The sequence below is a fragment of the Mesoplodon bidens genome (genome assembly GCF_964165515.1).
Source record: "Mesoplodon bidens genome assembly, chromosome: 19".
Lineage (NCBI taxonomy): Eukaryota > Metazoa > Chordata > Mammalia > Artiodactyla > Ziphiidae > Mesoplodon > Mesoplodon bidens.
Genome location: NC_138179.1, coordinates 48,955,642 through 48,981,987, shown reverse-complemented (window position 1 = coordinate 48,981,987; position 26,346 = coordinate 48,955,642). Strand labels below are relative to the sequence as shown.

At 54.7% G+C, this 26,346-nt stretch overlaps 2 protein-coding genes across 5 annotated transcripts in view; both read right to left on the bottom strand.

Annotated features, from left to right (window-relative positions):
- ARHGAP27 (Rho GTPase activating protein 27) overlaps positions 1 to 1,556 on the bottom strand; it is a gene marked incomplete at its 5' end in the record, with an annotated part of 33,029 nt that extends 31,473 nt beyond the window's left edge. The window contains 3 exons of one of the 4 annotated variants that reach the window (XM_081218854.1): positions 118 to 250; positions 1,186 to 1,303; positions 1,492 to 1,556. Of the gene's footprint in view, positions 1 to 117; positions 251 to 1,185; positions 1,304 to 1,491 lie in introns of those variants that run through there. The other 3 variants (XM_081218855.1, XM_081218852.1, XM_081218853.1) reach the window with 3 other exon arrangements.
- Positions 1,557 to 3,050: 1,494 nt separating this feature from the next.
- The window catches only part of PLEKHM1 (pleckstrin homology and RUN domain containing M1), a 47,216-nt gene continuing 23,920 nt past the window's right edge, over positions 3,051 to 26,346 (bottom strand). The window contains exons 7-13 of the mRNA XM_081218271.1: positions 21,927 to 22,188; positions 17,636 to 18,559; positions 14,958 to 15,103; positions 11,333 to 11,526; positions 6,722 to 6,785; positions 6,035 to 6,192; positions 3,051 to 5,272 (exon numbers count right to left, since the gene is read on the bottom strand). Of these exons, the coding sequence (XP_081074397.1) occupies positions 5,161 to 5,272; positions 6,035 to 6,192; positions 6,722 to 6,785; positions 11,333 to 11,526; positions 14,958 to 15,103; positions 17,636 to 18,559; positions 21,927 to 22,188 (1,860 nt within the window). The 3' untranslated portion in view covers positions 3,051 to 5,160. The remainder of the gene's footprint in view (positions 5,273 to 6,034; positions 6,193 to 6,721; positions 6,786 to 11,332; positions 11,527 to 14,957; positions 15,104 to 17,635; positions 18,560 to 21,926; positions 22,189 to 26,346) is intronic.

The window sequence follows — 26,346 nt, the reverse complement described above, 5'->3', positions numbered from 1 at the left end:
CTAAGCACACTGGGCCCTGGAGGCGGGGTCCTTGAGCTGACCGGAGCTAAGCCACCAAACCCTAGTGGGGGGACACCCCTTCTCACCACCTTCCCCTGGACCCCCGCGCTCACTCACGTCGGCAGGGCTGACCTCACGGAGCCCATGGGCTGGCTGGGCGGAGCCGGCGGGTGTATGCAGGTTAGACCCCTGCCATCTCCTTGGGCGGGGCTTCAAAGAGCTAGGCTGGAGAGACCTCGGGAAGGAGGAGCTGGCAAGGAGAGCAAAGGCGGCGAGGGCTGCCTTCAGTTCCCAAAGCGGCTGTGTCTGGGAGGGGCGAGGAGGAGCCTGAAGAAGTCTGCCTGGGCCGGTGGGGACTTTGGGGGCGGGGCCTGGCGCAGGAGAAGGCCAGAGGGAGGGGCAGGGGCAGGGGCAGCGAGGGCTGCGACCGAAGGGGCGCTGGAGGGTCGCGAGCGGATCCAAGGGAGGGTAGGGTCCCGACCCTGCCCCGCCCCACCCCTACGCGCGAGATTCGTTGTCCGCGGGCCTCTGCGTCCCGCAGGCGCGCTGCTTAGGGACTGCTCGACCCTGGCTTGCAGTCGTGCCGGCGCGTTCCCAATCCGAGCAAGGCCATTTGCATCCTGAACTGTGCGGATTGCAGGCACTACCGGCTCCGGTCCCATCTACGTCCTCCCCAGGCTCTTTCCGAACGCAACTTGGCCGGGCCTGGAAAAACTTGGAGCGGGCTTCCCACAGTAGGACGCTCCCCGGAGCGCAGGGTCACTGGCTGGGTGGGGAGGGGACCCAACCCTCGGCTCCTTCCCGACCCTGGGGGAGCGAAGAGAGCGGAAGGGATGGGGGAGCGGGGAGGATCCCTGGAGAGCGAGGACGGACCCGTCACCAGGAGGTGCACTGCGTCCACTGCCCGGGAGACAGACAAGAGCCACAGCGGCGCCAACGCCTGGGTCGAAGCTGGGGGCCTGGGCCTGCGCCCCTCCTGCCCCGGGACGGAGGGCAGCCCTTCGCCTCCCACCTCCTCCCGGGGGAGGGGAAGATCCGTCCCGCGCGGCCCTCCTTCCGAGCCCGCGCAGCTCAGGCTCCAGCGCAGTGCGAAGGGGCTGGCTCGCGATGCTCCCGGGTGAGGACCCGCCACCTGCGGTCCCCTTCCCCGCCCCAGATCAGCACCCCCGCCCAGTCCGGCCCTACCCTGGCACCTCGGGGTGTCCGATCGCTGGCCTCGCCTCCACTTGTCCTGGCAGCCGCGCGGGGGCTCGGCGTCCGGCGCTCCCTCCTCCACCGCCCTGCTCCCACGCTGCCCTGTTTCCTGTTCAACAATATAGCGAGGGAGGCACCGGCGGAGAGCACCCGGCAGAACTTCCTCCCGGACTGGGGTTGCGGCTCCGAGAGACAATCCCCGGTGTCCTGGCTTCCTGTCCCCTCCGGGACGGGCCAGCGCCCGAGGAGCGGAGGCGCCACCCCTTCCCCTGCACCTCCCGGCATCCTGGGCCACACCTGGCGGTCTCCCGGAGGTGGAGGCAGCAGAACCAGGACGGTGGGATGAGAGGGGAGGAGGCCTTCTCACCAACGCTGGCCGGATTTCCCTCCACCGTTCTACTCCACCCCTTCCCCCACTGCCTTGCCTTGATCCCTGTGGGGGAAGAGGGCCTCCTCCAATCTGTCCGTAGGGTAAGCTCAGAGCAGGCTCCTGGGGCTTGAACTCAAAAGATGCTCACCGTATCTCTGCATCTCAGTTTTCTTTCCTATAAACTGGGGATAATAACACCTACTTCATAGGATTGCTGTGAAGATTAAATGAGATGCACTAAGCAAATGTATTGTTATGATCACGTTCTAAGAACACACATTAGTTATTACCACTAATTTTATTATGAGGTGAGCCGTCCTCCTCTTTGGGGTTGAATTGAGGTCTCCAATCCCCGCCCCCCCCCCATCCTCCTTTAGGCAGGAGGGGGAAGGGAGACACAAGTGTTCTCAGAAACACCTTGCTAAGGATGATTGAGTCCAAAGGCAGCACACAGGTCATGTACTCCTGGCCCTCCTCTGGGCCCGCCTCCTCTAGCCCTCGCACCAGGTCCCTCAGGTTTCCTCGGAGCCCACCACTACCTGCCCTTGATGGAAGCTGGGGCTCATGCAATGGGCGGAGAGTGAGTGGTCCCTCGAAGGCTGAGAGGCATCTTCAAGGACAGGAAACTGCAGACCTGAATCTTTCAGTCCAATTTTCCTGCAACCTGATTTCCCTGGGAATTAGTCTGTTTCCTTCTTCTGTCTTTACAGTGGGCAGTGGCGGGCTTCCCCCTGCAGGCGCCCCCCCACCCCACTCCTGGGACTTCTTCTGGAACTTCAGAGGAAAGTTGGCAGCCAAGTAAAGGCCACACTGAGCCCTAAAACCATGAGCCCTGAATCGGGCTCTGCTCACAAACCTTTCCTTCCTGAGCCCCTTCTCTTGCCTTGGATAACCCTGTGGGAAATGGTTTCACATGTTCCAGTGTCAGAAGTCTGTGCTTTGACATTTAAGGAACAGGAAAGAAGCCATCACGGTGGGATTTCAGGCATTAGCTTCATTAGTTATATGAGTGTATGTAAGTAAAGCTCCCCCAAAGGCCCTGAAATCCTATCCCACGGTGGGGGAAGGGGGCTGACTCCGGGGAGAGGCAAGGGTCGGGGGTAGACTGAAGAATTACTTCCCCTCTTCTCCATGCCCACTCCTGGCACACAAGCCCCCTGCTTTGCAAATGTTTACCAATAACCACCCTCCTCCTGCCCTCCGTTGCCTACGGTTTGACTGACAAAGAGAGCAGGGGCGGCTATCAGATGGTAACTGAGGGCCTGTGGTCTCCCCCAGTCAGCAGCAGCATTAAGATTCAGAAACCAGGGACTTCCCTGGCGGTCCAGTGGTTAAAACTCTGCGCTTCCACTGCAGGGGACCTGGGTTCGATCCCTGGTCTGGGGAACTAAGATCCTGCATGCCAGGTGGCACGGCCTAAATAAATAAATAAAATAACCGAATTACTTATTAAAAAAAAAAAAAGATTCAGAAACCAGACCACAGGTTAGAAAGATCAGGTCTTTACTGCAAAATCATTCAAAAATCACACGCAGCAGTTCCTTCGGTACATTGCAAAGCACTTCTCAGGGCCAGGGCCCCTCACTAGAAACAGTTTATTGCATAAAATGAAATTTTAAAAATAGTGTGGGCACTACTGAGGTTCACATCAGCTTCCCATTGGAGGTGAGGGTGTTAAAAGTCAACTCATCTGAAAGCATCTTTTTGGTATGGGGGAGGGTCAGCTCTAATGCTACTTACTGATCTCAGGGAGGGCGGGGAGTGGGGCGTGCCAGGCCCCGCCAGACCAGAGTGAGCTCCTCCAGGGCCTCACTCCTGCTGCCTCCTAGGGACCTTCTGGAATACAGAATATACTCACAGGCCCGAGGAAACGGCTGGGCTCAGGCGGTGCTGCCCACCCCAGGCCCACTCAGGGATCTGGACCAATTACGGCTCTGATCAGGCTGTGTTTGTGGTGGAGCATTAATGCTGGCTATGGGGGGTGGGGATGGGGGTAAGGATCCACTTTCTTTGGTGCGCTGGGCACAAGTGTGCACCATCTTCCGTGATGGGGACAGAGAAGCTGTGTGACAGCCCCCTCCCCCACCCGCCTACCACCTCCTCGATTCTATTGCACAATTTATCCAGCTCCACAGGGCCGGGCAGGTGACTCAGCAGCCAAATCAGCCCAAGGGAGAGGTGGGAGTAGGTTCGTATCTTGACAGTGAAGGCGGATCTCCACCTGAGGCCCCCAATCCAAGCTGAGTGCAGATAGGATGGCCAGAAGACCCCAGGGCTGAGTGGGGCCTGCTGGATCCAGGAGAGGTGGGGGGGAGGCAACAGAGAAATCATGCCCAGATTTCACCCCCCAACCCCAAGGGTCTAAATATCACTTTGAAAACAATTCCAGGCTCCACCCCAAGACCCCTTCAAAAGGCAATTGTGCTCCAGTGAAATTTTCCAGTCTCTCGGCAGCGCCCCTCCTGGGCCGGTCCAGCAAAGCTCTGTGAACTCTCATGGCTTTGTAAACTGAGGCTGAGCATCCTTCCACGAGGGTGGCTTCTCCTGCGTGTCCCTGCACATCTCAGAAGCAGGGCTGACACTCCTCGTGGAAGGACGAGGGCCACTGTTCCACGGTGGGGACCCAGCCTCCCTCTGTCCTGGTGGGGGTCAGTCAGGCGGGGATGCATTCCTGCGTCGGCAGCAGTCCCCCGCCCGTCTGGCTGCTTGTCCGTGGTAGGAGTGAGGAGGGCAGGGGGCTGGGCTAGATGACGACCCTTCCCTGGACCAAGGAAGGCTCAAAGTGCTGACAGTGCTGGTTCTGAGTCATTCCCCTCCTCCTGCGGGACCAAGATCCCGGGCTATAGGAGAGCCAGGGGCTCTGACACGGAGGAAGTGATGGCCTTTTCAGGTGAGGAGGGGGTGGGGAGCAGAGAGGAGAGGAAGAGGAAACACATGGTCCTCAGGACTGAGCCTGCCTGGCCCCCCGGGGGTTTGGCACGTTGTACAGGAGCTGTCGGCAGCGAGCGCTTGGTAAGGGGGAAGGAAAGGCACCCGCCAGCTGGCAGGCTCTGTCCTAGGGGGCCTGTCCACCAGCCGCCACCCGCCTACAGGCCTGGCCTGAGCAGTTCCTGCACATCTGCTCAGGGTGAGAGTGCCTGGATTTCTTGGGTGACTTGTGGAGGGTCAAGAATAAAAAAATATTTTCTGTTGAAATATGAAGGGAAAAAACCCACCTTAAAAAAACTAGGCCTTTTCATCAGGAATGTGGAATTGAAAATGCTTCCCAAGTCTTATTTCCACAGTGTTTGAACAGCCCTAATGGAGATGGTGCGTCAGTGAGGGGATCTGGGCCAATTAGTGCAAAGCCCCTCTCCTCCCGCATCCTCGGACAGGGGCATCCAGGTGTCCCGGCCTCCTGGAGCAGATGGGTGGGGGGCAGGAGGTGTCTTCAAGAGCTCCCAAGGCTCCCTCTCATAGGCTCATGCTGTGGTCACATCCGAGAGTCTTCCTGACAAGGGAGACATCTGTGACACCTTGAAAGTGTGACCCAGGCTGATGGCCAACCCAGCTGGGATGGCTGAGCCCCGGGTCCCGGGTGGGGACAGGACACGGGGTTAGGCGAGGGTGCTCTGTTGCTGGTACTTGCGCCGGCGGGCACAGCGGGGGCAGCCCTGCTTCATCACGGCCTGACAGCTCTGGTGGAAGACGGTCTTGCATTCGCCACACCTGGGAGAAAGCAGCAAGCACTGCTGGGACCGATGGGCCTCCCGGGGCTCGAGGCTTGTCAGTGTTCCTGACGGGGGCCTGCCACCCACGGCACATGGCACTGCCTCTCCGTTCTGGGACAAAAGGTTCTCGTCACAGTGCTTACCCCTAAGCCCTGCAATGCACGCTGATACTCTGTATTCTATTTCCCTTTTTATAAATACTGCTGAGACTCACGAAACGATTTCTTGCCTATGTTTCAAACACTCTGCAGTTTAAAAAACTCAGCCCCAGGTCTGTTCAGAGGTCAAATCCGGGTCCGGGGACACCTACGGAAAGTGAATGAACGCTCCCACCATTCAGTTTTCCACTCCCACATGGGTTGGAATGGAGGTTTGGTGGATGAATGTTTCCATTTAGAGGCTTCTGATAATGAGCAATAACTGGGGACAGGAACAACTGTTACAGGGGCAGAGGCAGTGGCAGGTACCACCCGCCAGGTGCCCGCTTTATGCCCGGCCTGTGCCAACACTCCAGGCCAGAAACTCATCCAGTTCCTCCTCCACCTGCTCACAGAGGACAAAACTGAGGTCCTCCCACCGCAGCTCAAAGAGGCAGCGGCCACCTCTTCTCCAGAAACGTGGATGGCTCGGTGGAGGCAGGGAGTCCTGTGAGGGCTCGTCTTGTCCCCCTCCCTGGGCACCGGGCCTGCCGCCCGGGGACTCCGGGGGGGCCGGGTGGGAATGGGGGTGGGGCGGGGTGGCTGGCTGAGGGTCCGCGTACCTGACTGTGGTGTCAAACTCAAAGGGGAAGATGATGTCATGGTGGTGGCAGATCTGGCAGATGAAGCCACGCTGGGTGCACAGGTCGCAGTGGTAGACGTGCTGGGAGGCAAACTCGATCAGGGACTTGAGGAATCCTTCATACACCCCGTCCGCGATCTGTGGAGGGCAAGTGCGGGCCACTGGGCCTTTTAAGCAGCTGTGCCGAGCCTGAGGCGGTCCGCAAGACGTGGTCTGCTGCTGCTCCTGGCACCCTGCCTGAAGAACTCCTACCCCAAGAGGAGTTTCCTTCCACTTGGGCAAGAAAACCTCCCGGAATCAGGCCGAGCACGTGCAGCCCTTGCGCACGGAGGAACCCACTGTACCTTCCCTTGAGGAAAGGAACGTCCCAAACCCTCACCCCTCCCTCTGCCCTCCCTGCCGGGGAGGAGTCCAGACGCAGAGAAAGGGCTGAGCCCTGTGATCCTGTGCTTTGCTTCGGAGCCTGCTTGTCCCAGGGGCGCTGGGGGCTCAGCCACTGCCCAGGAAGCGTGGACGGCGGGACACCCGCTCCGAGCTACCAAAGAGCTGAAGATGGCTGTCTTGCCTCAGTAAACTGCAGGCACTCCCCTCCCACCCCATCATCTCCCTTTCTGATTTCTCCAGGAATAAGGTCCCTCTAGAGAGGTCTGGGAGGTGGCATTCTCACCTGCTGGAGGTCCGCGACACTGTACTTGTGAGGAGACTCCAAGAGATAATTCCTGTGGTTGAGCCTTCAAAGAAAACACAAGAGATTCCTTAGAAGGAACCTGGGCCAACCTGGGTTTGGTTTCATTCCCTCAGTGCTGCTGACCAGGCATAAACAGCTCCCGCCTGGGCTTGGGACCTGGGCTTCCAGGTGACAAGCTGTTGGGACCTTGGGCAAGTTACTTAACCTCTCTGAACCTCAGGTTTCCTCACCTGAGAAAGAGAGCCGTTCTGAGGATGAAATAATTTATTTAAAGCATCTGGCACAGTGCCTCGTACATAGTAAACAAGGAATAATTATTAACCACAGTTGATAACACTGCATTGTATAATTGAAATTTGCTAAGAGTAGAACTCAAATGTTTTCTGTCTCTGTCTCTCAGACACACACACACACACACACACACACACCATGTATATATATAAAAATATATAAAATATGTGAGGATGATGCATATGCTAATTAACCAGATGAGAAAAATCCTTTCACAATGTAATCATATGTCAAATCATCACAACATACACTTTAAATGTCTTACAGGGGCCTCCCTGGTGGCGCAGTGGTTGAGAGTCCGCCTGCCGATGCAGGGGATACGGGTTCGTGCCCCGGTCTGGGAGGATCCCATATGCTGCGGAGCGGCTGGGCCCGTGAGCCATGGCCGCTGAGCCTGCGCATACGGAGCCTGTGCTCCGCAACGGGAGAGGCCACAACAGTGAGAGGCCCACGTACCGCAAAAAAAAAAAAAAAAAAAAAAAAAAAAAATGTCTTACAATTTTGTCAGTTATACTCAATAAAGCCGCAAAAATTTTAATTTGAAGATATAAAAAAATAAACATCTATTTAAAAAATAATAATGATGAGGATGACGAGGAAAGCTAACGCTTGGTACCAGGAATGGGACTAAGAGCTTTATATATATTAACTCACTTAATCTTCACAAGACTCCTGTGAGGTTGACACTATTATAACCCCCATTTTGCAAGAGGAAATGGAGGCCCAGAGAGGTTAAATAACTTGCCTGTGGTCACACAGCTAGTAAGTGGCGGAGCCGGAGTCTGAAGGAACGCAGGAGTCTGGCTCCAGAGCCTGCATCCTTTCCACCCAGTGAATGCCTGTAGGTGTTAACTGTTGTCATTACTGCCACCATTACATACCAGGGACAGGGCTGGGGACAGAAATGCACAGGACGTGGCCTCTGCCTTCCTGTAGCCCCTGGTCTAGTGCAGAGACAGACATTCAAGCCTCTGGTTTCGGTGCTATGGGAGAGGAGGTGAGACATGTCCTGAGAGCAGCAGATCCCATTTCAGAGGCGGGGGAGGCGGGCTGGGGGAGGCAGAGGACGAGGGCTCAGCCGCCAACCCAGCTCTAGTTTCCACCTCACCAATGGCACAGATCCCAAGGGTCACATCCTGAGAGATGCAGAGTAAACACCTGCAGAAATTCCCCTGGTACAAAAACTTGTCTGGCCTTGCTGTGTGTCTGTGCTGGTACTGGGGTTGGGGGGAGAATTCTCCCAGTCTGAGGAAGCGTGGGAACCTGCCCCAGGATGCTCTGGACATCTGGGGGCGGCGGGAAGGTGCCAGGCCCCGCGGCATCTGGAGTGGGTGCTTGGCTTTGCCCACCCCGTGGCCTCAGTTGTGGTCCAGGGGGGACCCCACCCGGGGCCGAGACGGCAAGTTCCACCAGGCAGGCAGGCAGGCCAGGCTGTGCCGCACGGGATGAGGATGTGGCCACTGTCCGCTCAGCTCAACATGCTGGTCTCCCCAGTAAAACTTCCAGCTTTCTGGGAACAGGACGCTGCCGTTTATCACCAGGAAGATGCAGGGGGTGCGGGGTGCACAGGCTGTTCCTGCGCCGGCAGGAAGGGTGGGGCTGGTTTGGATGGAGAGTCCTCTGCCCGCAGTCGTGGAAGCCCAGGGGGCCAGCCAGGCCCAGGGCCTTGCCCACGAGCCACCTACCCTGGGTCTGTCACACCCTCAAGTGAGGCCGTACAACTGTTGGGGGAGATGACGTCAGGGAGGAGTCCCCTTCGCCAGGGCAGCCCCCTGAGAGAAAGGGGATCCCACACCCAAAACCTGCCTGTTTCTCCTCAGCCCTTCCCGTCCTCTCACCCTGCACTCTGGCCGACTCAGGCCAGGTCTCCTCACCTCCTGGGCCAATTCCTACACCAGCACCCATGCCCCACTGCTGCTAAACTGGTCTTTCCTAAACCCCTGACTGAACGTGACCGTGCCTTGCTCAAAACCCCTCAACAGCTCCCCACTGCCAGCAGAACAAAATCCAGATGCCTTTGCTGCGGCACAGGGGACCTTCGAGGTCTGGCCCCTGACCCACCACCTGGATGCCCTGAGCCCCCCGAAGGCCCTGGCGAGCCATGCTCCTGCCCCGCCTCCATGCCGTGGGTTCCCTCCCTTCCACTTTCTTCTCGGCTTCTTTTGCTGAACCCCAGTTCACTACATACGTGATGCCGTTTGTGTTGTGGCAACTCCGTTCTCCTGTGTGAGGACCGAGTGGGGTCTGGAGCATCTAACAGAACTGATGGTGGCCAGACTAGAGAAGGGGGATCCCAACTTTCTGCTGAACTCTCTCTCCTACTATTTGAATACTATCTTTGTAAAGAAGAGAAAGAAAAGCACTTTCTCTTTTGAAAAGAACAAAAGAACAAAAGAAACGAACTTCACAAACCCTCAGCTGATGCCACCTCGTCCGGGAGCTCCCCTGGCCCTCCCTTCCTTCTTCACGGCACACGCCGCCCTGACCCAGGGCCATCTGTCCACCTGTCCCTGTCCCACCCCAGACACCGGGCCCCTCATGTGGCCCTCACCACAACTCTGGTAGGCCACGTCAACACAGGGATCACTGGCCCATTTTACAGACAAGAAAGCTGCAGCTCAGAGAAGTGAAGCAGCTTCCCTGAGTCACACAGTGGATGTGGGGCCAGGCGGAGGCTGCGCCTGAACTCTTCCCCCCGCCCCATGCTGCTTCTGAAGTGGGACTTCCACAGGCCTGGCCCTGCTTTCTCAAAGGCTGGGAGCACCATGTGCAGTGCTGCTGCCCAAGGATGGGAACAGCAGGGCCAGAGAGAAAGAGGCAGGACTGTCCCCAGTGCCCAGGCAGGGCAGCCCGGACAGGCCAGTAAGGCTGCTGACCAAACAATCTCAGCCCGGCAGGGATGGGTGAATGAGGCCGGCACCCAGGACCCACCTTACAGGCACCTGGTCTTCTCAGGTCTGCAGAGAACCCTGGACTGGGGAGGGTGACAGGGTCCCACTTGACCTGAGCTTTTACCACCCTGGACAGGGGGGCAGGAGGGCAGACTCTGGAGCCCTGGGTCCTGGAATCTCAGGAAGGATGGGAGTGAGTAGGGACCCAGGCACTCAGCTGATGATGGAGACAGAAATAGCCTCCCCAGAAGCAGCCTTCTAGGTCCCTCATGGTGGCCCCCAAAGGGCTTTCTGTTCTTCTGGGCCCTGCGGAGGAGACCAGGGCTCAGCCGGCTGCTCTGGGAGCCTGGGAGGGGCCAGCCTCTGCTCTCTGCCTAGGAGAGGGCTCCCCGCAGCAGTCTCTCCCTGCGCCGCCCTGAAGGGGACCAGGACTGAGCAGGGAGCCTGTCAGACAGGCGGTCTCTGGGCCGGCGCTGTCGGGAGGGGTGGCTGCAGGGGGAAAGGGGAGGGGCTTGTGAGCCGCTCCAAGACCTCAGAAACCCAGCAGCGAAGCCCAACTGGGCAGCCAGCAGCAGCTCATCCGCCTGAGCTCTGCCCTCCTAGGGCCCCACAGAAGGTGTCACCCCTCAGCCCCGACTGAGCACTGAAGGGCCCCTCAGGCCCTGGGTACCAAGAAGCTTCTTGAAGGGCATTCTAAGGGTCCCATGCAACCCTGTCCTCTTGTGAGGATTTGGGGACAGATGCTGCCACAGCAGCAAAGCCAAGCCACCACGGGGTGAATGGCTGGGGGGAACCAGAGGAGCCAGGACGACACAGCCCTTCTCACCTCTCCAGCCTCCTCTCACCACATCCCTACCTCCCTCCTCACCCCCCGAATGGCGGGCCTTCATTCACAGCCTGAGCACACCACTCCTTCTACCTGGAACAGTCTTTCCTGCGTCTCCTCGCTTTCCCGCTCGTTTGGCAGGTCTCACCTTGGATGTCAGTTCCTCCAGGGAGCCTTCCCCACTCCGCCCTCCTCCAGGCTGGGTTAGATCCCCCGCCCCTCTAGTAGGACTTCCAGGGCGTCCGACTCTCTCCTCCAGCCCTCACTCTTGGTGGCAGCTGCTGCCTTACTCACCTGCCATGCCTTCCAGAGGGCAGGTCCACCTTGCTCAGCACTGGGGCCCATGCCCCAAGCCCAGTGATGGACCCTGAGCACGTTCTCAGTAAATATTTGTCAAACGAATGAATGAACAAATACACGCACATATAAAAGCCCCTCCTAAACGCAAAGGGAAGGAGTTCTCCACCCAGCCCTGGCATTTCTCCCAAGAAGCTGCTTTTGCACCGACCCTGTGTGTGTGTGTGCGCGCGTGTGCGTGTGTGTGCGCGTGCGTGTGTGTCCATGCACGCCCAGGGTGCTCACCTCTTGCTCAACTCCTTCAGGGCTCCGCTTCGGCACAGGCCCAGGTAATCCCCCAGGAGCTTCAGCTGCTCCCGGCTCTTACCGATGAGGTGCATCCGCTCCACGTGCTCGTACAGAGACGCGTTCACCAGCTGCAGGTTGATGAGGGGCTGGGCCCGGATCTGTGTCAGGAACTTCAGGGCCTGCCTGCAGACCTGGGGACACCACCAGGCAGCGAGGGTGAGACGGGCGGGCCATGTGGTGAGCACCCGAGGGCCAGGCACTGTGTTACCCACTCACTCGCTCACGCCTCCCACCACCTGCCGAGGGAAGTGGTACCATCTTCTTTTTACGGATGAGGAAACTGAGGTTCAGAGAGAGGGAGTGACTTGGCCAAGGTCCACAGCTCGTACAAGTCATGATGTGAACCCAGTTTATCTGACTTCCAAACCCACTCTTCCCCCTTGACACCAGCTGCCGCCCCTCCTGACAGTGCTGGGACGGAGGAGGGGCTGCTCCGGTCAACACGCCTCTCCTCCTGGGCCTCACAGATCCTTCCCACTATTTCCTGTCGTCCCTGCCCCCATCTTCCTGCCGAAAGGAAACAGGCACTACCCCGGGCCGACTCAGGAACCAGGTGACGGGTGTGAGTCAGGCTCCAACCACAGGAAGCTACGGATCAGACACAGCTTAACTAGAGGTTTCCTGAGCTCCCTCCACCCCTGCCAACAGCACCAACCAGGGCCCCCCAAGTCTCCATGTGGATTTGAGTGATCAATCTGGGCCTCTCCCACGCGATAGGACTTTGAAGGTTCTACCCTCAGCCCTGACCCTGATGCCAAAGCCAACTACTGAGCACCTACTATTTGCCAGACGCTGGGCTAAGGACCTCGACCACATCCTCACAACAACCCAAAAGGGAAGGTGTCATCATCCCCATTTTACACATGAGGAAACTGAGACTCAGAGAAGCTAAAGTGGCTTACCCAAGCCACCAGAAGAAAGCAGAGCCCGGGTCTAAACCGAGGTGTTGTCTCTGCACACTTGGCTGCCTCACGTGCTAAAGAGAAGCCCCTCTCCCCTGCAGTCTCCTCCTTGCCGTGGTAAGGATGGAGGAGCTGAGATGTTCTCCACCGTCAACCACCCTGCAGTGCTTAGGAGTCGGGCTCTGGCGCCTGGTTCACCCCTTCCCAGCTGTATGACCTTATGAAACTTACTTAACCTCTCTGTGACTCAGTTTCCTCATCTGTAAAATGGAGAAAATAAAAGCACCTACCTCATGGGATAATTTTGAGCTTAGATGAAAAGAAAATCCATGTAAGCATATCCACAGTAAAGGGGAGCTGCCATCAGACTCTGTGAGTGCCTGTGTGGTCCCGATGTCTGTCCCCTGGCTCAGGGGGATGTAATAGGGCCCTCAGGAGACTGTTAGGCTGGGGGCTGCTCCACCAGCTTCCCCAGCATCTCTCGCCTCCCCCAGCAGCTGACAACTCCATCTTTTCCCATTTCCCAGAGCCCTGAGGAACCAGCCCCCAGCCAATAGGCAGCCCACTGGCAAAAGCCTGGTGGGTCCGTGACTCGGGTCAAATTGCTGTTCCCCAGCCCTTCCCACGACTCAGCCCCAGGCTTCTGGCGAGGCTCAGATGAAATACCACGCAGGAATGCGCGCTGAAAACTGCCAAGTGCTGCCGACAGGCATGGGCTTCGAGCTCCCCAGGGACTGTTCCTCCCCCGTGGGCGTGGAGGAGACAGACAAAGAGAGAAGCCCCAGGCCTGGGCTGACATCCTGCCAAGTAGTGCCAGCCAGACCTCGCACAAGTGGGTCAGCCAGAGTGGTAACAGTGGACAAAGGGCCCCTAACCCGCCGATCAGCCACTTCCTAGTGTGAATTTTCGTCTCCTTCCCAGGCCCGGGATCTTTGAGACAGCTGGATATTTCCTGACCTCAGGCATGCCAAGGGAAGTGTTCTAATTCTCCAGTTGGAAAAAGGAAGTGGCACCAAAATTACAGCAGTGAAAAGAAGATGGCTCAACAGAGGTATCTGGGTGTTGTAAACAGTGAGGGTGTTTGATGGCCAGAGGGTTCTTCCCATCTGTGGTGATGCTGAGGTTTCATTTTCTCCATGTAGTTAGTTAAATACTTAACATCGAGGGCAGGGGTGGGGAAGAGGTAACCAATGAAAAAGCCAAAGTGAAGCTAATGCCTTTGGGAGGTTCTCACCCCCAGAGGGGTGGAGGTCAGGGTGGTACGGGCTCTGAGAACCATGTCTTCCCTGGACTCTGATGGGGACACGTGAAGACACCTCCACATAATACGACAGCACGGCCGGCAGGCCTGGGTCTTGAGAGAAGCAACCAACCTCTTCCCGGTGTTTCTGCGTCTTGTCTTAGCAGAAATCTGTGCCTTTGGAAGAAAGCCAAGTTTGCGTCCCTTGAGGCAGACCCTCAAGCAAATTAGGGGCAGGTGAGGCCTCAGGGCGCTAGTGTAAGGCACCATCTAAGTGGCTGGTGGGTACTGTCTCTTCCAGTCCTCACACAGCCTGGGGACAGACGCTGTTATTAATCCCCCTTTACAGACGAGGAAACTGAAGCTAAATAGTTTGCTCATGGTAACACAGCTATGTAAGTGGGTAAGCTCAGCGGAAGAAGAGGAAAATCTGAAGGATCACAGAATACATCTTATGCAGAAGCATTTGGTGAACATAAAAAAGTATCTAAGATGGAATACGAACTAAACAAAGCATGTTAGAAAGCAGTATGAGTCCAGTATGATCCCAAACTTTACAAAAAGTAGACGCAGCAGCTTGTCATCTTGGGGGTGGGGAAGAAAGGCTAAACAACTGAATAAAGACGATTTTGAATGGTGAAAAAAAAAAAGATGCATATGTAAAAAAAAAAAAAAAATGCACGGAAAAATGCTCCCAGGGAAAGTGCAGCCAGCTGGCTAGCCCATCCATCCATCCACCCACCCACCCACCCATCCATCCACCCACCCATCCATCCATCCATACTCATCCACCTACCCACCCATCCATCCATCCACCCACCCGCCCATCCATCCATCCATACTCATCCACCTACCCACCCATCCATTCATCCACCCACCCACCCACCCATCCATCTACCCACCCACCCACCCACCCATCCATCCATCCATCCATACTCATCCACCTATCCACCCACACATCCACCCACCCACCCATCCATCCACCCACTCATCCTTCCGTCCACTCATCCGCATCTATCCACCGATCTACCCATCCATCCATGCACGCATCTACCCACCTAACCCATCCACCCAACCATCTATATCTAATCTATCCTATCTATCATTTCCATCTATGTATCTAGTTGTTGGTGCTTTAAACAGTTTTATCTGTATCCATGGGGAGCTGCAGCAAACCATCCTCAGATTCCCACCTGAGGACCGAGGTAGGCACTGACAGAGCTCTGTCCAGGGGCTGGAGACCAACACCCAGTTACTTTCTTGGTCAACTCCCCCACATCACGGGGCCTGAACTAGTGACCCGGGCTTCCCTACAGCCAAACTCCCCCAAACATACGAACAGCAGCCACAAAGAGGAACGACCCCTCCTCTGTCACTCGGCAGCCCTGTGCGGCCACGGCAGGCTGGGCTCCAGACTTACCGGGCGCTTGGTGAGGTCCCAGTTGTGGATAATCCTGGCCGGGATCACTGAGGCATCGTCTTGATGGCAGATGTCACAGTAATAGAGGCCAGAGAAGGCACAGAGCTTGGGCCGTACAAACGAGAAGCCGATCTGCCGGGAGCAGCCTGGGGAGAAGAACAGGGAGAGGGTGAGCAGCGGTGGGGATGGAGTCAGCTCCTGAACGACACGGAAGTGGCCAAGGTAGAAAGGGCACGCTGTCTAAGGAAAGTATCCATAGAAAGATTAAAAAGGAGAGTACGAAGATGAAAACCACCACCACTCATATTCCCACCAGTCAGAATCAACCCTATTAATTAATCTTTACGACAAAACACTGCTAAGAATTATCAGTGGCATTTCACAGCTGAAGAAGCTGATGCACAGAGAGGTCAGGAAACCTGCCCAGTCACACAGCAATTGAGTGGCACAGCTGGAGTCAGATTTGCGTGGGGCTGGTGTAGAGCCCTCATTCTCTTATTCCCAGCTGCCTCTCTTCACTGCTTGCACAAGAATGCCAGCCTCCTCTAGGTCCACCCTTCCACGGGGGCCCAGAAATGGAAGCCACGGGTCTCGGCAAGCAGGGCAGGAGCTGGGGACATGGGGCTGGCCACAGGGAGTGTGTGGGGAAGCCAGCCAGAGGCAGGGCTGTCTGGACATGGCCTGGTGCCAGCTGGAAGCCACAGCTGCCTGATACCTCGGGACAGTGGTTCAGGGCCAGCTTCAGTCCCTCTGCTGGAGGGCCCTCCACAGTGGGGCGGGGGGAGGTGGGGGGACCGGGAGTGGGGTGTGCCCGGGGCACAACAAAGGCCTGGCTCGAATCCTGAGCACAGGCCCTGCCTCCTACAGGGCCAGGGAAAGAGTCCCTTCTGCCTCCCGGGGACTAGAAGGACTGGTTCTTCTGCATGCTAGCTGTCTCATCCTGACCTTCACCCAAGTTTTGCAAGGTTCCAATTCCCTACTACTTGCTATTCTGTGGGGTTATTACAAAGTTTAAGTGGAGTTTTGAAAGTGCCCTGTAAACTATGAAATACAAGCCAGATGTCAGAGGTTGGTGTCTGCCCGGCCACCGAGCTGTGCTCGCAGGCAGAAAGGAGGCCTGAGCTCCCCAGTTTCAGTTTGGCCGGCAGGCTGGCAGGTGGCAGGCGTGGGGAGAGCCGCCCACCAGCGTCCACATCCCCAGCGAGGGAGCCCTCCTCCCAGCCCCGGAGGCCTGGCCTCCTCCCTGCGACTGGCACCCACGTGCTGAAGGGCAAAGTGTGAGTGTTAGGGTCTGGCAGGTGGGGGGCGAGAGGTGAGCAGCAGCTTGAAGATATTTTCTGCAGGAAGCTCTGCTCTGCTTAGCTACCCCATCCTCCAGGGGCACCAGCTGCAGACCACTCCCTTCTAGATGCCTGAAGCAGGCCTTCCCCTCCAGTCCCACAGGCTCCTCCCCCACGATAGGCCAGCTCCTAGACCACGTGCAGCCGCAAGCCTCCCTGTGGCACACTCTGCAGCAAGGCCACCTCCTCACACTTCACCCGGAGGACCCAGGGTGATGGACGTGGGTGTCTGGGTTGGGAAGAAGAGCCAGAAATGGAACGTGAGCAGCAGCAGATCACGGAGCCCTGAAAGCAAGGGAGTGGAGAGGCCCTGTGAGGGCCTGGAAAAGAGCACAGGTTCTGGGACCATCACGTCCTCTGCGGGCTCCACCATCACTCGCTGTGTGAACGTGGGACAGGCACTTAGCAGCCCTGTGACTCAGTTTCCTCAGTTGTAAATAGAGACAAATCCCTACAGGGTTGTTGTGAGGATTAAACAAGACAATCCAAATAAAGCATCTGGCCCAGTGCCCAGCACAGGATCTGATGATGCTAATGACAGAGCAGATGTACTGACGTAGAAGAATATGCATAATATGTTCCTAAGTAGAAAAAAGCCAAGTTGCACAACAAGAGTTATAGCTGCACCGTCTAAAACAGTGGCCACGAGCCACAGGTGCCCATTTACATTTAAATATATTTACATTAAAGCAAATTGAAAATTCAGTTCCTTCCACACTAGGAAGCCACATTTTAAGTGCCCAGTAGGCACATGTGGCTTGTAGCGACCGTACTGGACGGCACAGATCTAGAACATTTTCATCATCACACAAAGTTCTGCTGGACAGCTCTGAGTAGTACGAGCCCATTTTTGTAATTAAAAAAAAACTGTGTCCACTTGCAAAAGCACGCAAACTGGGCCTCCCTGGTGGCGCAGTGGTTGAGAGTCCGCCTGCCGATGCAGGGGATACGGGTTCGTGCCCCGGTCTGGGAGGATCCCATATGCCGCGGAGCGGCTGGGCCCGTGAGCCATGGCCGCTGGGCCTGCGCATCCGGAGCCTGTGCTCCGCAACGGGAGAGGCCACAAGAGTGAGAGGCCCGCATACCGCAAAAAGAAAAAAAAAAAAAAAAAAAAAAAAAAAAAAAAAAAAGCACGCAAACATTTTTTGGAAGGGTACCATGCCCCTGCTCCAAAAGAATACAATGTGATCATGGAACGGCCTCATTTGCTGCCACTTCCCCGGGGCAGGATGGGGGCACTCGTGGGGAGCAGGAAGGGGTGCAGGGCCTAGAGTGGGAACCCCACCGCAGGCAGAGCAAGGCTAGCAGGCCGGGGGCGGCGGGACGGCGACTCGGCACCTGCACAGAAGCAGCCCTGGGAGTCGAGGCCTTTCTCCGTGGGGATGGCCACCAGGTACTGCAGCAGGAAGCCGTTCTCCCGCGTGGCGAACTTCAGCACCTCCTGACAGTTTTCATCCAGGCTCCCACCGAGGGTCACTGCCTCCTCAGCCGTCTCCAGGTAGGACGCCAGGACCTTGCGCACCAGGTCCCTCCATAGGGCGGCCTCCTCAGCGTTCCCGGCCTGCAGCTTCAGGACGGCCTTGGCCGTGATGATTTTGAAGAAGGAGGGGCCCCCAAGGCTCGTGTCCGGCAGGATATCTCGGATGGTCTCGACTCCATGGCTGTCACTTAACATCTTCTCATTGTTTCTCACGCGGAAGCACTTCAGAGACTCCAAGGACAGGGAGAAGATACAGGGCATCCAGGTGCGGTCTGTGTACAGGTACAGAAGGGATTCTTTAATAGCGTCAGGCTCGGGAATCTGGGAAGAAGACCAGGCAAACTGCGGGCCCTGGGGGGTTTCAGGCTCCGAGAGCAGGTCCGAGTGGGAGGGGCGGCCACCTTGGGGGGCCTCTGGAGGGTCCTCGGGCTGGTCTGGGTACTGGATGGTCACCCACTCCTCCTCCTGCTGGGGCCGCCGGCACTTCTGCAGCGCCTCGCGCACACGGTCCAGCCAGTCCTCGGCTTCATCGCGGGACGAGGAGCGCAGGGTCAGCTTCTTGCCCGAGAAGACCAGCTCGAAGCGGCCGTCGCTGTGGGCTGGCCCCACAGACTCACAGCGCAGCAGAGAGCAGTTCTCCACGCAGGTGCGCTCCCCACCGCTCAGGTAGAGGCGCAGCTCCAGCGGGGAGAGCTCGCAGAAGAGTTCCTTCCAGATGCCCATGGCGCCCCGCCGCTCCACTGTGCCCAGCTTCAGGAGCCCCCGGAATGGGTTAGACAGCCCTGGAGGCAGAAAGAGGCGCTTTAGACGACGGGCCTGACCCTTCACCACCCAGGAGACCGTCCGGGGCCTGAGTCCTGTCCTGGGTGCAGATGACGTGACCACCGGGAGAACACAGGCCCGCCATGGGCCGGATGGGAACATTTTTTGAGAGCCTCCATTCCATCCTCACCCCAGCTGTTGACCTTGCTCTTGAATTTCACCGAGAGAATAAAAGCACTCAAACAATCACCTCCACATGCCCCTCACTACCGCTCCCCCTTCCAGCATCTGCACCCACACTCTGACTGCCCCCACCCTGTCGCCAGGGATGAGCTGACTATGCTTATGTCTGAGGCCAACCCTCCCATTTGTGCATCTGTGCAGGGGTCCCCCCCCCCCCACCTACTCAAGGACAAGGACGTCCCTCCAGCAATCCTCCCTCCCTCTCCTGCGCTGCTGTTTCCTCCCTTCTCTACTGGATCATTCCCACCAGCCCAGAAACACACTGTTATTTCTCCCAGCTTTAAAAATAACCTCTTGACTCCACTCGCATCTCTAATTACCACCCTGTGTCTCTGTCCCCTTTACAGAAACCTCCCTGGGGAGGTGTGGGAACTGTCTCGGGTCCCCCTGCTCCCATTCCTTCTGGAATCTGCTCCAGGCAGCTTTCTGTTCCCTCATTCCACAGAACCTGCCCTTGGGAAGGCTACCAGGCCCTCCTTGTCGCCAAGTCCAAAGGCCAATCCTTGGTCCCCATCTGGCCTGGCCCATCAGCATCACTGGACACAGCTGAGCCCCCCTTCCTTTGGCCCTTCTCAGCCGTCACTGGCCCCCCTCCCGTCTCCCAGGCTGCCCCTCCTCTCGCCGGCCTCTCGAGGCTGGAGGCCCCGGGCTCAGCCCTGGATTCTCTTCTCTACTGACACCAGCTTCCTAGCTGATCTCCCCCGGTCTCGGGGTTTTATGCCAACAACTCCCCTGTTTTTATCTCCAGCCTAGACCTTGCCCTTGAACTTTAGATTCTGATCTTCAACTGCTCTGTGTATGTCTAATAGGCTTCTCAAAGTTGACATGTCCAAAAACGAATTCCTGATTCTCCCACTCCAAACCCGCTTCTCTCCTGAAGTTCCTCATCTCATAAAATGACAAACTTCATCCTTCCAGCTACTTCGGCTAAAAACCTTGGAGTTATCCTTGATTTTCTTTCTTTCACGCCCCACATCTAATCCATCAGCCAATCCTCTTGGCATATCCAGAATCTTCCTCCACTTCACACCGCCTGCACCACTACCTCAGGGGTTCAATCCACCGTCATCCCTGGCCTGGCTTATGGCCGTGGCCTCCTAACTGGTCTATGTCCCCTTGTAGCCCTTCAACAAACGAGCCAGTATGATTCCCCCTTTCAAAAGACAAGTCAGATCACGTCTCTCCGCCCCAAACCCTGCAAGGCTGCTGTATCCCTCAGAGCAAAAGCCAACGTCCTTTCTGTGGCCCATGAGACCCTCCGTCACTCTGACCTCATCTCTAACCACCCCCCTCCCCATCTCCTCTGTTCCAGCTACTCTGGTCTCCGCTCTTTTCCTGGACACGCCAAGTACGTTCCCATCACAGGGCCTTTGCACATGGTCTCCCCGCTCGAAACACAAAGATCGTCTCGTGCCTTCCTCCTTCCCTTCCCGATTTACTATTCTCCACAGAAATTATTATTACCTGCCCACACTGTACGTTTACTTGTTTATTTGCTTATTTCCTGCCTCTCACACTAGAATATAAGTCTCATGAAGATAAGGACTTTGCTTTGTTTCCTGCTGTGTCCCCAGCACCTAGAACAGTGCCTGGCATATCACAGGTGCTCAGTAAGTATCTGTTGAGTGAGTAAGTGAGTGCGTGTCTATGTACCACACACAGCCCAACGCTCCCTGCTCCCTGGGGGTCAACTATCCCCTGAACCAGGGGGTCCAAAGGACACACACGTCTGTCTCCCAGCCTGGACTAGCCTTAGAGATTTCAAACCATTGTGTAGGGTCTTCCCACCACCCTTCAGGGTACCTGATGAGGTAGGCATAAAACACACCTTCTCTGGTACGGCTGGCAACCATCACATGGGCTGAAAGAAAAACCTAAAAGGAGGCAGCATGGAGACCAGGGCTCTGCCCAGACTCCCCGAGCCAGGGCCCCAGGAACCTGGCCAGAATTCTCCGCTGGGTCATTTCAAACAGAAAATGAGGAGAGAAAGAAACTGACTCTAGAGCACACGTGTTTGTTTGTTTGTTTCTGAGGGTTACAGAAAAATTAGGTTATGGTTATTTAATGCTTTCTGGAATTTCACAGGGTGTGGAGATCAAGGTGGCCTCACTGTAAACTGCACATAGAGGACACTGAACAAACAGCAGATCTAATAAACCCCATCAGAGCTGTTAAATAAACTAAGAGAAAGGCCTTGGGAAGGAGCAGTTGAAACACCTGGGCCTTTAAGAGGCGGGGGTTTGCTCTGGGCTACAGACAGAATCACGATGTCTATATACTCATAAGATTATCTTACGTATTTATGTATAATCATAAGATTTATAGGAGAGTTTCAGGGAAGATATTTTCCATTTCAATATATGAAACAGTATTCGTGTATTCTGTAGGCAGTTTTGAGCATTACTTTATTAACATTTTATGGGAGGGACTTCCTTGGTGGTCCAGTGGGTAAGACTCTGCACTCCCAATACAGGGGGCCCAGGTTCGATCCCTGGTCGGGGAACTAGATCCTGCACACATGCCGCAACTAAGAGTCTGCATGCCATAACTAAGTGTCCCCATGCTGCAACTAAGAGTCCACGTGCCACAACTAAGACCTGGCCCAGCATGCATGCATGCATGCATGCATGAATAAATAAACAAACAAACAAATAAATAAACAAACAGGGCTTCCCTGGTGGTGCAGTGGTTAAGAATCTGCCTGCTAATGCAGGGGACACGGGTTCAAGCCCTGGTCCGAGAAGATCTCACATGCTGCGGAGCAACTAAGCCCATGTGCCACAACTACTGAGCCTGCGTTCTAGAGCCTGCCAGCCACAACTACTGAAGCCCATGCGCCTAGAGCTCATGCTCCGCAACAAGAGAAGCCATCGCAATGAGAAGCCCGCACGCAGCAACGAAGACCCAATGCAGCCATAAATGAATGAATGAATGAATGAATGAATGAATAAATAAATAAATAAATAAAGATTTTATGAGAAAATATAGTACTCTTCCTGAAATGCTTTCCTGAATTACTCAGCAACGGTGCTCCTTATTACATTTTGGGATGAGGTTTTTCTTGGGAGAAGACACCGCCCAGTTGGTAACAGAAAAGGGGACTTTTGAACTGCTTTCTGAAAGGAAGCCTGCAGAGTCGCCTACCCATCTGCCTGCGATGCACCACCCTGAAGTTCTTATGCTCCGGCGTTGGGGCAGCCTTGCTTCTCCTGCTTCCTGGGGAAGGCACACAAGCTTTGTCTAAGGCCTCCATGGAACAGCTTCTTCTTGGTCCTTGCGTGAGGAGACCAGGCCTTGGCTCTGGAGTCCCTCTGGGAGAAGTCACGGAAGCATGGGAAGGGCTCTCTGTGGGCTGTTCCCGGGGAGGCCGGTAGAAGTCATCTTCTGAGATCCAGCTCGTGCTTTTCTATTGGGAAAGAAGTAAAGACAGGTTGTTTTTAAAAACATCTTTATTGCAAGATGGAAGAGATATGGGAACATATGTAAAATCAACGCATTGAAAGCATGTAATTCAACAGTTTTCATGTGTTCACGGAGGTGTGCAACCATCACTACAATCTAAGTTTAGAACATTTTCACTGCTCCATAAGGAAACCTCGTACTCATCAGCAGTCACTCCCTGTTTCCGCTCAATGCCTCCAGTTCTAGGCAACCGATAACCTACTTTCTGTTTCCAGAGATTTGGCCATTTTGGACATGCATAAACGAAATTTTATAACATGCGGTCTTTTGAAACTGGCTCCTTTTCCTTAGCATGATGTTTTCAGGGTTGATCTATGTTGTGGCGTGTATCAGTACTTCATTCCTTTTCATTACCGAATAGCATTCCAACGTATGGATGTACCACATTTTGCACATCCACTCATCATCAGCTGATGGACATTTGGGTTGTTTCCACTTTTTGGCAATTATGAATAATGCTGCAGGGAACCTTGACATACAAGTTTTTCTGTGGACACTCGTCTTCTATTCCCTTGGTACATACCTAGGAGTGGAACTGATGGGTCATATGATAACTATGTTGAAGTTTTGAAGAATTTCCAAACTGTTTTCCTAAGTGGCTGCACCACTTTACATTCCCACCAGCAACATATGAGGGTTCCAATTTCTCCACCACCTCTCCATCATTTGGTATCATCTGTATTTTTGATTATAGCCATCCCGTATGGCTATAATAAGAAATGCAATCTTATGGTTTTGATTTGCGTTTCTCTAACATCTAATGACACTGAGCATCTTTCCATGTGCTTATTGGTCATTTGTATATTTTCTTTGGAGAAAAGTCTATTCAAATCCTTTACCCATTTTTAAATTGGTTTATTTGTTCTCTTGTTCTTGTGTTATGGGTTGAACTGTGCTCCACTCCCCAAAAAAGATATGTTGAAACCCTAACCCTCAGTACCTCAGCATGTGACATTAGGTGACCGAATGTGGAAACAGCGTTGCTGCAAATGCAGCTAGTTAAGATGAGGTCATCCTGGGGTAGGGTGGGCCCCTCATCCAGCGTGACTGATGTCCTTACAAGAGGAGAAAAGACACACAGAGAGAGAACACCAAGTGAAGACAGAGATACAGAGGGAGGCCACCATGTGATGATGGAGGGAGGGCCTGGAGTGATGCGTCTACAAGCCAGAGAATGCCCAGGATTGCTGGAGACACTACACGTTAAGAGAAAGGCGTGGAACAGATTGTTCTTCAGAATCTCCAGAAGGAACCAATCCTGCCTGCCTTTGGATTTGGACTTCTAGCCTTCAGAACATCAGATACACTAGTTCCCCTTTATCTGTGGTTTCACTTTCTGCGGTTTCAGTTACCCACAGTCAACTGTGGTCCAAAAATATTAAGTGGAAAATTCCAGAAATAAACAATTCGCAAGTTTCACACTGCGCGCACCCTGAGTAGTGTGGTGAAATCTCGCACCATCCTTCTCCATCCCGCCCGGGCCGTGAATCATCCCTTTGTCCAGTGCATCTCACCCATTAGTCACTTAGTTAGTAGCCCTCTTGGTTATCAGATCTCCCGTCATGGTATCACAGTGCTTGTGTTCACGGAACCCTTATTTTACGTAATCATGACCCCAAAGCACAAGACTGGTGGTGCTGGCTATTTGGATATGCCAGACAGGCCGTAAAGCGCTTCCTTTAAGGGAACAGGTGAAAGTGCTCAACTTAATAAGGAAAGAAAGAAATCATATTCTGAGGTTGCTAAGATCTACGGTAAGAATGAATCTTCTGTCTGTGAGACTGTGAAGAAGGAAAAGGACATTGGTGCCAGCTTTGTTGTCACACCTCAAACTGCAAAAGTTACGGCCACAGCGTGTGATAAGTGCTTAAAGGCATTAAATTTGTACAATAAGATAGTTTGGGGGGGGGCAGGCCACATTCACATAACTTTTATTACAGTATACTGTTATACTTGTTCTATTTTATTATTAGTTATTGTTGTTAATCTTTTACTGTGCCTAATTTATAAATGAAACTTTATCATTGGTATGTATGTATAGGAAAAAATACACTATATATAGGGCTAGGTACTATCCATGGGTTCAGGCATCCACTGGGGGTCTTGGAACGTATCCACTCAGATAAAGGGGAGCTACTGTAATACATGTCTGTGGTTTCAAGCCATCCATTTTATGGTCTTTTGTTACAGAAGCCCTAGGAAACAAATACAAGTTACAATGTTTTTTTTTTTTTTATATTCTGGATACTAGGCCCTCGTCAGATACATGATTTGCAACTAATTTCTCCAATTCTGTGAGCTGTCTTTTTACTTTCTTGATGGTGTCCTTTAAGGCAGAAAATTTTTAAATTTTGATGAAGTCCAATTTATCTATTTTTCCTTTTGTCTCTGTGCTTTTGGTATTGCACTTAAGAAACCATTGCCTAAGCCAAGGTTACAAAGATTTTACTCCTATGTTTTCTGCAAAGAGGTTTACAGTTTTAGCTCTGACATTTAGGTCTACAATCAATTTTGAGTTAATTGGTTTTTTAAAATAATTAATTAATTAATTTTTGGCTGCGTTGGGTCTTCGTTGCTGTGCACGGGCGTCCTCTAGTTGTGGCGAGTGGGGGTTACTCTTTGTTGTGGTGCGCGGGCTTCTTCTCTTGCTGCGGAGCACGGGCTCTAGGCGCGTGGGCTTCAGTACTTGTGGCACGCAGGCTCAGTAGTTGTGGCTCGCGGGCTCTAGGGCGCAGGCTCAGTAGTTGTGGCGCACAGGCTTAGTTGCTCCGCGGCATGTGGAATCTTCCTGGACCAGGGCTCAAATCCATGTCCCCCGCACTGGCAGGCGGATTCTTAACCATTGCGCCACCGGGTAAGTCCTGAGTTAATTTTTGTGTAGGGCGTGAGGAAGGGATCCACCTTTATTCGTTTGCATGTGGGTATCCAGTTGTCCCAGCACCATTTGTTGAAGGGATGTAGGGTTTTTCAGCACTGCTTGTAGGGTTTGAGATGAGGGAGGCGTGGGTGAGCAGGACCCAGAGACCTCACTAGCTCCCTCTGCCTCTGCTGCCCACTTCTGAACAGGCCCCTGCGGCTCCAGGCAGCCAGGCCCTGGCCCTTCCCTTCTGTTGCTGTCTCTCCGAGTCTGAAGTTGCTCACTGGCTGAGGAAAGTGGGTGGGTCTGGGGTCAGGAGGCTTGTAGGAAGGGACTCTACCTCCTTTTCTTCACTATTTCAAGTGCTCCCTGCCTTTCCGTGCCTCAGTGTGGAAGAGCAGAGGTGAGGAAGCTGGCTGGGCGCCTAAGTGGCTGTCTACACAGAGGAAATGAGTCACCTGAGAGGTGGGACGGCCCAGCTGTTTCGTTAAGTGCCACCGACCTCATCCTGATGTTGCTATTTCCAACCCCTAAATTAAGACTGCCCTCCCTGCTCCCGCAGACAGGGAATGGGGGAGCAGGGCTGGAGCTACACGGAATGCCCGGAAGGACTGGTTTGGACAGTTTAATCCATTCAGATGCTGCCAAATTCCTTAAGCCAAGAGTGGCGAGTTCTGAGTCAGGAGCTTGGAGGTGAGCTGGGGGCGGGGGGGCTCACAGAGCTGGGCCTCCAGAGCTTCCTCCCCAAACCCTCAGATTAGCAGGTGCTTCCTTCTGCCAGTGACAGGACAACGTGTCAATCAGGGTGACTGCTAGGGACTATTTACAACTCAGGATTCTGAACAAAGCCTGTCTAAGTCATCATGACCCAGGGGAACTCCCCAGGGAAAATGGGCTAGAGGAGCAATCACATGGCTGTCCAGGCAGCCTCCTGGAGCCTGGCACACACACCTGGGAAACCCTGCAACGCTGCAGCCCCGGATAATGGCCCTAATGGGAGAGACCACTCTCCCTTAAGGCTCAGCTCAGGGGTCATCCATCGCCCTCTCCTGGAAGCTGTCCTTACTCACCCTCAGCCTACACCCCCTCCTACCCACCCCCAGCTGGGTTAGGGACCCCTTCTGGGCTCCCACGGCATTCTGTGTTTACCCCCATCCTGGCACCTACGAAGCTGTTTGGAATGGTCATCCATCTTCGTGCCTGGCACAGAGTTATAAAAGATGAGGGAATACACCTTGACTATCC